The sequence below is a fragment of the Lissotriton helveticus genome, chromosome 5_1, assembly GCF_964261635.1.
Source record: "Lissotriton helveticus chromosome 5_1, aLisHel1.1, whole genome shotgun sequence".
Classification (NCBI taxonomy): Eukaryota; Metazoa; Chordata; class Amphibia; order Caudata; family Salamandridae; genus Lissotriton; species Lissotriton helveticus.
The window spans coordinates 43,648,384-43,659,921 of NC_136065.1; the positions used below are offsets into that span (position 1 = coordinate 43,648,384).

The 11,538-nt window shown below is 44.9% G+C and overlaps 1 protein-coding gene across 1 annotated transcript; it reads right to left on the reverse strand.

Annotated features, from left to right (window-relative positions):
* Positions 1-1,939: 1,939 nt before the first annotated feature.
* Positions 1,940-4,742, reverse strand: LOC144752374 (uncharacterized). The gene is given in 2 exon segments (XM_078640310.1): positions 1,940-2,234; positions 2,236-4,742. Coding segments are annotated over 2 exon segments (2,802 nt in total).
* Between the last annotated feature and the right edge of the window lie 6,796 nt (positions 4,743-11,538).

Consider the following 11,538-nt stretch of genomic DNA (forward strand, 5'->3'; position numbering starts at 1 on the left):
TCTGCTAGAGCTCATGTTATGAACAGTAAAACATATACAGAGAGCAGTCATTGGTTGCTTTGGGTCAGCCCTCTTTATTGGTTGACGTCCATTCACATGCTGGATCAGCAATAGAATACGCGGTGATTGGACCACGTGATCAAGTGACCTAGTCATCTGCTTCTGAAGCGCTGGAATCTCTTCATTGATTGCCTTGGAATAAAAAGACTTTTAAATCCTTATGTATTGTTCACATGGATATCCATCAGAACGGCCTGCGCTCCCTACAGCAGACACCTGCGTGTTACTGTCCTATGTGCTACTTGCGCTCTGCTAATACCAACATACTCAGTGTAACTGAAATCAAAGACTAGAGTCAGTGGAGGAGCACTCAGGCGACTCCCCTCTGGAATGGGTCCCACTTTCTTTGCAATGGATGATCTTCTGTTTCTTAAGAAAGCTGTAAAAAACGTTATACTCTATAGCATTTATTTATTTTACGTTCTGCCCATCTTTATTTGACACATTCAATTGCAGTTTTTCCTTTTAGCACCAGGAAGCCTTTGTAGGTTTGAGCTGTGTTCAATAAAATGTATAATAATGAAAAATTATCCCTCACAGCCTCACCTCTTCCTCCCACTGGACCCAGCTAACCCAAAGCGTCCACGTGAGCACAGAGGAAGTGTGGGCAGGGACACTGGCCAGCCACCACTCCATCCAAGTGGAGGACAGCTGGAGACTAAGAAAGGGACACCCAGAGCAAGAGAGACACAGGCAAAGGAGAGAAACATAGAGACATGCAAAAGAGCTTCCAGTTCCAATGACACCCAAGCCCCCTCCAAATGTGTCTCCATGATATTCTCCACCACAGCCACTTTCTCCATCCCCTGCACATCAAAGCTGTCTCTTTGATTCTTGAATTCGGCAAGAAATTGAAGACCTGGCTCTTCACCAAGCCCGGCCCAGCCTTGGTCCATACAGCTCCTGCTTCAGCACCAGAATAACCCCGGGTGAGTTGTGCGCTACACATATACACATAACATAACATACCATTGTGATGCTAAGGAGTCTTGTGATGTTAAACAGTGGTCCACATCCCCAGAACTTTGGTCACACTCCAGGAAGATTATAACACAACTCCAACTGTGTTTCAAGACACTAGTTCCAAATCCCAAGAAGCCAATTGCAAAACACTATGCCCACATCTCAAGACAAAACATCTGTAACACCAACCATCCAAGCTTCAATGTACATACAGCAAGGAATGAATGATGCAAGAACACCACATCCCAAGATTTCCCCCTCCAATAACACAGAATATAATGCAATAATATGCCTGCATCCCGTGACACCAAAATATGCATTATAAAGTCATTTAATTCCACAACACCCACATCAAAACACTACCCCACCAATAACGATGCAACATAATGCATACGTCTCAAGATATCTTACTTTTTACACAAGAAAATGACCTCAACTTAAACATACACATCCTAAGAAGAAAATTCCATAACATCACACAAAGACACTAAACCTATGGCCCAGGAAGAAAATGGCAAATTACCCTACCTACTTCTCAAGAGACCACATCCAGATCCAGAGAATGTAAAGCAAAGAGCTGCACCCACATGCCGGGGCACCACGTCAATATCCCTAGGAGATAATACCACCACGCACAAACCACATCCCAAAACAGCACATCAAAAACGAAAGCAGAAATAACGTAATGCAACATTTCTTCCCATGACACTGCACCCTTAACCACAGAAGCTTATTTGAAACATCATGACGCCTTTCAAAGGCACCACATCCATATCCCAAGGAGATAATGCCAACACACCCTGCCAATATCGAAAAACACCACATCTACATCCAAAGCAGACCCAACCTTAATACAATACTCCATCCCATGACACCCATCCTTAACCAAAGAAGACAATGCAAAACACCATGACATTCAAGAAACCACATCCATTTCCCGAAGATATTGCTCAGCTCCACTCCCTCTAATGGCTTTGGGCAATCAGGCCCTTAACAGAGGCTGCTGGGCCAAGTACTTCTCCCACTCCAGGAAGGTTTTCTTCTTCACCAGCTTGGCCAGTTGGTGGTAGCGGTAGAGGATCCTCGTGGACACTTTTGCCAGGAACACCATCACCAAGGAATCCTTCCTCTCTGCCAGAAGCTGGTATGTGGCCATCCACACTTCCAAGGAGCAGCAGTGGCTGGGCAGGTAATGGTGGCTGACCAGACACCACACATCGGCTCCTACAAGTGCTGTCCGTGGTGTTATTCAAGTTGGGAAGGAGCTCGTGGACTACCCAAGCCTCATCGTAGCTGCTGTAAGAGACAAAGGCATCAAAGTCATATTTGGTCATTCTGTCACGTCTCCCACGATAGTTCCACCAGGTCCATAGCATGTAGAAGAGATACAGGAGGTACCAGCGCAACTTGTGATACAGCAGGACCGTGATCAGGAACAACATGTTGAAGGAGAAAGTCCCAATGAAGAGATGGTATCCTATCAGCAAGCTGCAGTCTTTCTCCAAGAAATTCAGGAAATTAAGATCCTGGTGCCCAATAGAACATGTCTGAAATCTCAGCTGTGGCACTTTCATTTGGGGATGGGTAGTCACCCATCCTCTGATCCAGGCTTGTTCACATAAACAATCCAGGGGTACATCCTTCAGGTAGATGTAGCGCAAACTTTCCATGTGGTCGAGCAGTCCTTCCTGTAGGGTTTTCACAGGCTGGGACTTCAAGATTAGTAGTTCCAGAGAGACAAGGTCTCTAAACATGGTGGCCGTAAAGTCCTCTATCCCAGAATCCTCCAGTATCAGGGTTCTAAGGTGTGTCAGGTTCCAGAACAGCTGCTCAGGAGTTAGGAAACTCCTCTTTATGTCCAACTTTAGGTTTATTAGATGGAGATGACGTAAATTGTGAAGATGCGGCAGGCTGTTATTCAAGGGGCTCAAGGATTTATAGATAGGCATATATGCAGATGAACTGTAGTACAAATATTCAACTTTAGTAAAAGACAGGAGCCCCAAGCCTTTAGTCTCTGTGATCCAAAGTGGTAAACATTCTAGTATGTGGTTTTCTCGTAGGTGAAGTTCTTTCACAAATTTGAAGGGCAAATCCTTGCACGAGCGAATATAAATCACTGGAGCACTAATGTTAAGGACTTCAAGTGAGCTGCAGTCATTTGTGCAATTCAGAGTTATTGTAGACTTTGCTTCCAAGGTGAGAGTAGTCAGTTCTTTCTGTTTGATTTGAAAATTCCCGTGTGTTTCAAATGCAATGGATAGCTTCTGAAGCTGGTTCAGCGCAATCAGGGAGTTATTGTCATTCTTGAGTATGTTGCCCCTGAGGCCCAGCACCCTGACACTACTCAAGTGATCAAAATAGAAGTTCTCAAGCAGAAAGAGTTTATTGTAGTCCAGCAGCAGAGATTGCAGCCTGATGAGACCAACAAAGGCCTCCTTTTCCAGGGACACAAGGTAATTACTACTGAGATCCAGTGTCTCCAGATTAGTCAGGCAGAGGAGACGCCCGGAGCCAATATTGGTGATGTAGTTGAAAGACAGATCCAAGTGTGTGAGGTTGGCCAGAACAGTGGGGGTCATGGGTGTGCAAAGGTCAAGGTTTTTTATCTTGTTTACAGAGAGAACGAGTGACCTCAGGTTCAGCAGTTTCTTTGCCATATCATTCGTGAAAGCTCTAAGGAGGTTGCCGGACATGTTGAGAGACAACAGCATGGAGCATCCTTCAAAGGTCTCAGCGGGCAGACCTGAAATAAAGTTTTGAGTGACTGTCAAGTTTCTGACCCCCAGCCGAGAAACCACAGTGCAGACATCTTTAATCTTCAGATAGTCCTGATTTTTCATGGCATTTAGGGACAGCATTTCAATGCTCTTTATTCCAGACCTGAGAAGCTCGATGACCTTGAAAAAAGTTGCATCTACCTTGAGGACAGTAAGATGAGGGAAGTTGCAAAATGCATTTTCCTCCACACTTTGTAGATCATTGCTTGACAAATCGAGGCTGGTAATCCTTGGAAAGAAAATTGTGCTCTTCGTGATGTTGTTTGTCTCAATGCAGTCCTCCTTCCGAGCTGCAACAATACCATTCCTCTTGATTTCCAGGGTCCTTAGAGAATCCAGGGACTGAAGCATAGTGGTCAGTCTGTACAGCCTACTAACCTCATTCTCAGATAAAGCTATCACTTGTATTCTATATAATGGTTTAAAAAGATTTTTTGGAAAAACTGCATCAATTTTCACATTTCTGAGATCCAAGTGTGTTAGATTCTCCAATCCGCCAAACCCCTGATCATCTATGTTCATGGTTGGAGTGTGAATAGTGTGATCTCCTTTAATTCCCAGGTGTCTCAGGTTGGCAGCACCATTGAAGGCTCTTGCAGAAACATGAAATGATCCATACAGATAGAGCCGGGTCAGGTTCTGATACCTGGAGAAGAAGTCTGTGGGGACGGTTGTTACGTGTAACACCAGGCAGAGGATGTCCACGTCCACTGGAACCTCTCTTAGATCCACCTCCATGTTCATCACTGTGCGGCATTTGCTGAAGACCCTGAACCCTTCCAAGGGGAAGCCAAAGCAGGTCGGGGCTAACACTCCTGGGGACCCCAGCTGGTCCCACTGGTAGATGTCGCACGTGGCAATGGCCGTGCCTGACACGACAGTCCAGCAACCGGTGACCACTGTGCAAACCATGGCCACAGAGTACGTTCTCAGCGCCATTTCACACCGTTGCTGTCTCATCCGTGGTTTGAGTTGCAAGTTTCTATCTGAGCAGCGGTGGTTTGCTGTATGTCTCATAGGCAGGTTTATCTAAAGATTCAATTAACCACTTCCTTCCTCTGTTCTTTGTAGTTTGAAGACACGACATGCCTCTCAGTAAGGTACTGAGACTGAATTGTTGCCCAGCGCAGTGGAAGATCAATGACTGGTTCACATCAGGGTTTGAAAGAAATATTATCAGTTGTTACTGGGGACTGGATGTGACACATGAGAGGCGTGGTTCATAAATTTACATTAATAAAACCACACACCACTTGTACACCACTTTACAATATACTTTGGCAATTGTATACAATAATCCTTTGGTGGAAGTAGTAGGTATGCCACTCTCTAAAATAAGTGACGTATTTGTAGTGTCCTGAGGGCGCGCCACAGTGCAGCCCCTTCTGCTACATGGCTGTCCCTACATTTACACAGACCCATCCCTCAAAGCTGGTCAGGCGACATGCCCTCACTCCAGTTACTGCCAGTTCTGTCTGTGTTGTTGGTAGTCCATGACCACAACACTTGACGGGTATCAGGGCAGCTGAACCCCAGCTTGTAGCCTTGCTTTGGTGAAACTGGCAAAGAGCAGTGGACCACCGATGACATCATGGCCTGGAGCCCACCCCTGCTTCAGGAAGCCAGCACTCTTCCTCATGTTGGTTGGAAAGGGGGCCTGTACCACATGGGGGGACCTCACACTAGTATGTCCCATTCTGCAGGCACGACCACCACTCCCCTTCAACCAGCATGAGTAAACCATCAGCCTGCCACAACTCTCCCCACAGAGAAGAACAGGAGGGCCTCCGTACATCCCCTCCCAAACCAGAACCGGAAGGACGTCACTGTATTGGGAGTGACATCACCGGATGCCAGACAGAGCCAAAGCCACTAGTCAAGAGTGGTCCTGCTCCAACAGGGCCATCGAGAAGAGATGTTGCTGCAGGGTCTGCATCCGCGTCCCTATTGGACAGAGCTGGACTTGACAGCATCTTCCATGGACACTGCCTGCTGCTGATGGGGCTAGGGATGACCACCTTTCCAAGAGAAAAATACTGGCTGTTTGTTCTTGTTTACAGATTCTGCAAAGGCTGGGACATGGTACTAAATGGAATTGTCAACAGTATGGTATGTATGCATTTGTAGCATTTTTTTTGCATTTTGTTCACTTTTATTATTAGTCAAGAGTCATTAACACAGCTCTATAACACATTTAACCTCTACCGTGCTAGCGGGTTTTCCCGCTGTGCGCTGAAATTTGAAAAACCCGCGTTACGTGACAAAGCCAGCTCGTCATGCGCGTAGCGCAGGTAACGCCCATGACGAGCTGGCTTTGTCATCAGCGCTGAAGGGGTTAAAAGTGCATTCTGTTTATATTGGTTGTTTGAAGTATGCACAGACAAAGGCTAAAAATATTGGGTTTAGGTGATTTTTCTTATTTTCGTACGTGTCGGGTTATCAAAGTACTGGTGGCGCTGGTAGAAAACCGGTTGGGCGGCAACCCTAGACTTGCCCAAACAGCATCACCCGCATCACTGCTCTGCCTCCCAGAGAGCGTGTGTTGGGCCATCGCAGACTCTAAGGGCCATATGTGCAAAGAAGTGGTGGAGTGAGGCATTCCCCGTCATGGCTTAACGCCTCACTCCACCACTTCAGAATCTCAAGGCTGCACTATATTTACAAGAATATGGTACAGCCTTGTGTTTCCCCCTGCGCTGGCGCTAAGTTTAGCAGTTAGCGCCAATGCAAGCACCCTTGCACCACAGTCCAAGGGTGTCTGCATGCAGGGGAAGATTGTTTATATGTAGGATGGTGTTTCTTCCTGCACATAAACTATCTTTTATTGCCGTTTTGTAATTTTTATGTGTGCAGCTCAATGCAGCACACATGGAAGTTACAAAATGTCTTTTTATTTTAAAGATTGTTTATGTGCAGCACACATGGAGAAGAAAAAAGATGATAAATAAAGCATTTCTCCTGGTTTCACCAGGTTTTCCCTGGTCTTAATTTTGGTGCAGCCTCTTATTTACGCCACCCTTGTAAATAGGGGGCAGCATCAAAATCAATGGGTGTTGCAGTGGAACGCCCACCGCAAAACCCACTGCCCACCCCATTCACGCTAACCATAGCAGGAAAGGGGGCCTTCTTTACAAGGCACTGTTAAGCCACGTCAAATGGTTTATCTCTGCCTTGTAAATAAGGTGTAGCTCCTATCGCCACAGGAACGTTGGAAAAAGTGACGCTCCTGTGGCGATAGGGGCTTGTACATATGCCCCTAAGTTTTTTGCCCTGGGGCTGGTAGTCCTGTAGGGGTGTTTAATTATGTATTTATTTATTTATTTATAAAGTTTTATATAGCGCAAACATGACCCACGAGGGTATCAGAGCGGGTGGAGTTCTCTGATGCAGAGTCCCATGTAAGGCATTTACTCAGTGGTGGCTGGAATCTTGAAAATGTGATGAGGCACGGTGCCCCAAAACTCATCATAAATGCTGTGTCCCACCTGTGTCTCTGGCGGGATCCTGGTGACTACAAGCAGGGAAGGAAAAATCGTCCTTATTGCCTAGTGGACGTGAATCCAGCCAATCCTGGAGCTACTCTCATGCTGTTTTAGCAGAAAGTAGCCCCGCCCCCTGCCCTCACACTTGTGCTGAAAACAGTGTGAGCCGGCGGCAATTAAAATGGCATGGCAATGTCAGTTTATTTATTTATTTTTACCTGCTGTGCTTGCAGCAGGCAGGGGGATCCTCCTCCACCTTTAAGAGGAACAGCCGCTGCCTTCACTGGCACCTGTAGCACAGGCAGTCAGCTCTAACAAGTATCACGCATTGTAAGTTGAAGTCGTTTCAATGCCTGTCCCCGCATTTCTGCATTAAACATTTACGTCATGCATTACCATAGCTGCTCTGTGCATTGCTCGATCTGCAGTTTCCTGAAGCCCCGGGCAGTCTGTCAGAGCTGGGACTAAAGTCGAGGAAAAGTTGTTGTGTTTGTAACGGATCCTGCAGTGCCCAGCCTGGGCTCAGCTTGTTTACATCATTGGTTCATGCTTCAATTGAAACATTTTTTATAGAGCGCCTGGCTACCCAACCTTTCAGTGTTGGAGCAGGTGCCGGGAGCAACCCGAGCTCATTCGGCCAGCTAAGTTCATTCCAACAGGAGGCCTCGTTTCCCATCACTAGCACCTCAGTTTTATTCCATTCACCTTTAGATTCAGCCTCCTCCTCGTGACATCTGTAGCCTCATCGTGACATCTGTCAGCTTCCTCCTCGTGACATCTGTCTCCTCCTCGTGACATCTGTCAGCTTCCTCCTCGTGACATCTGTCTCTTCCTTGTGACATCTGTCTCCTCCTCGTCACATCTGTCTCCTCCTCGTGACATCTGTCTCTTCCTTGTGACATCTGTCTCCTCCTCGTGACATCTGTCAGCTTCCTCCTCGTGACATCTGTCTCCTCTCATCGTGACATCTGTCAGCTTCCTCCTCGTGACATATGTCTCTTCCTTGTGACATCTGTCTCCTCCTCGTGACATCTGTCTCCTCCTTGTGACATCTGAACCCTCAGTGAACAGCAGTACAGAGACAGACCATGCTGATAGAGATGTCCAGCCTCTCACCAGTGGAGCCGGCCTGGCTGCAGCATGGCAGACACTTGTCTTCATGGAGGTTTTTTAATTCAATGTACATGTCACCGGTGTGAGGGCAGCAGGCGGGGTCCACTCATCAACTGGCTGTGGCCAGTGACACTTCGGTGCCTCAGACGGGAAGAGTGGAGGGGGCGTGGCTTCGGAGCCGTCGGAGATGGCTGCTCTGGGTCGTGGCTCCGCCAAGACGTAGAGTGTCGAGCCGACTCCAGGTCCTCAAATTCCATAACAGCAGACGTTGGAACTTTCCCTGATTGCACTGCAGCTGTCTCTAAAGGATCTCCTCCTGCTGTTTCTCGTGTTGGTGGTAAACAAAATAATAAGTCTTCCTCTGCTTTATCATCTACAACTGGTAAGCGTGTGAAGGTAAATCCACCTTCTCCCACAAGTTCGCCATCCTTGATCTCTATGGAACTCATTCTGGAAGAAATTTGTACTCTAAAACCTCATATGGAAGAGACCAATGTTCGTGTGCATAATTTGGAAACTAATCGGTCGCTTATTGAACAGAGAGTGGGTGAATTGGAAAGTCATGTGGATTTGGTCCAAGGTCTTACTAACCAAGTCCCCCTGATGATAAGGAGATAGCTCAGCTTAAACAGCAGATTGAAAATTTGGAAAAACGCAACAGGCGTAACAATTTATGCATTTATGGCCTAGCTGACGGCCTTGAAGGCCCAAATCCGATTTCCTTTTTTCAAACCTTTTTGCCAACACTCTTGGGTCTTCCTGACAGTCCTCCATTGAATATTCAACGTGCACACCGACTTGGTCCAAGTTCTCGCTCCGCATCATCTTCTGCAAAACCTAGGGGTGTTATCTTATATTTCCTTGAATATACTGTTCTTCTCCAAGTACTTCAAGCTGTCAGACAACGTGGAAAAATCATTTGGAATGGTTTGACTCTCTTTTTTGCGCAAGACTATGCCAAAGTCACTGCGGATGGTCGGAAGAAATTCTTGGACACGAGACCTGCGTTACGGAATATAAATGCGAGATAGGGACTATTTCACCCCTGCCTGTTCAAAGTAACCTATAATAACAAGACGACCACTTTCGAAGATCCAGACCTTCTACAACAATTCCTGCACAGCTGCAGAGTGGAGTCCATGGAAATTCCTCGATCTTAAATACTCTCTTCTCCAGCTCTCTGTTGTGGAATATTTTATGTTTTGCTCTTCCTAACTTATTACTTCTTTCCTTCCTGAGTATGTGATTAATCTACATAATGTCCTGTTTCACCTGATCCTGTTGTTCCCCTTTTTCACCTTCCCTCTTTTTGTATTTTATCTTACTTCTCGTTTTGTATTAGCTAGTGCTGTTAACCACTTGGATGCTAATGACAAGGGTAACTCGTCATGGAGTTTCCATTGATTTCAATGGAATTTACATGTAGATCCTCCAGGGACCCTAGCATCCAAGTACCATGTCTTTTGGTGATTAATTTCTCTTTCTTTCTTGCTGATTTTTGTTTATTAAATGTCTTTCTTATGTAAAGTCATGGTGTAATTCTTTCTGTAGTTTTGTGCGGCTCGGTTAATTGTTTCCATCATACAAGTTTTATTCCTTTTCTCCTTTTACAGGTAACTTCCAGTGTGAACCCTCACTGTTTTTTACCTCCGTCATTACTTCCTGGAGTTGTCTCCTTCCTTGTCGTCTCATCACGGAGTTTTTCGTCCGTCGGTTCATCTCCCTCATGTGGCTTCACCATCCCTGTTTTTCTCGTTCTCTTTTGGTATGTTCTATGTTTCGTTTATTTTTCATGATTCTATTTTCCTTTCTTCCTCTTTTTCTTTTCTCTTTCTTTGTTCTCTTCTTTCCTACTTTCTTTATTTCCTCTTCCTCTTTTCGGCTCCTTTCTTCTTTCACCTTTCTTATTTTGCAGTCATTTCTTACTCTATCTTACGTTTCTTTCTCCGCTTTTTTCCTTCTTCCTTTTTATACTTTTTCTACTTTGGTTGTATTGCTTCTGCTTGTTTTGGATATATTTTTGCTACTCATTCATGCTACTGTTGCATTGTTCTCATATTTTTAGACATTTTTCAAACGTTTTAGATGTCAACTAATGTAGTTTCATGGAATGTTAGAAGTTTGGGGTCTCCTATTAAGAGACAACGTGTTCTTTCTCATTTAGCTCATTTGAAAGCAGATATAGTATTACTACAAGAAATTCATATTAAGGATGTTGAAATTTCTAAGTTACGTCGTAATTGGGTAGGCCATGTTTTTGCTTCACCTGGTTCGGGTAAACGTAACGGGGTTGCAGTTCTGTGTCATAAACGATTGAATGTTCAACTTTTCACTCAAGATACCGATACAGAAGGAAGATGGGTAGTTGTTTTGTTATTGGTTAACAAAATTCCTCTCACTATTTTTAATATTTATGCTCCCACTGTGCAGGATGAATTATTTTGGCCTCAAATCCTTTCCTCATCCATGCAATACACTGATGATTATTTTATTCTTGGTGGGGATTGCAATACCATTATAGACCTGTTTCTAGATAGGATGTCCACTTTCCGTTTCTCCCCATCTCAGGTTCATACCCAATTTAAAAACATTATGTCTCAACGGTCTCTTGTTGATTCCTGGAGACTTTGCAACCCTACTTTACAAGAATATACTTTTTTCTCACCCGTTCACTCTTCCCAATCACAAATTGATTATCTCTTTATTTCCAAAGCTTTGACACAACATATCACTCACTCTGCAATTGGTTCTATACTAATTTCCGACCACGCTCCGGTCTCCTTAGGTCTTGATTTACTCCCTCCTATTAAAGGCACACGACAATGGAGATTTAATAACTCCCTCCTTTTGGACTAAACTTTTACTGCTGCATTCCTGGACTTTGCTCCACGCTTTTTTGCAGAAAATAAAACTCCACACACATCTCCTCAATTAATCTGGGACACTTTTAAGGCTGCCTCTAGAGATTTCATTTTTTCCTATGTTGCCAAGAAGCGACGCCTTGCAGATCAATCTTTATCTTCTTTAACTTCTCAAATTAAACAACTTGAACATTTTTATTATTCAACCAAAGCCCCTTCTGTCCTCACTCAGCTCATTAATTAATTCTGCCAATTTAGTCTTACTTAAATCTAGTGCTA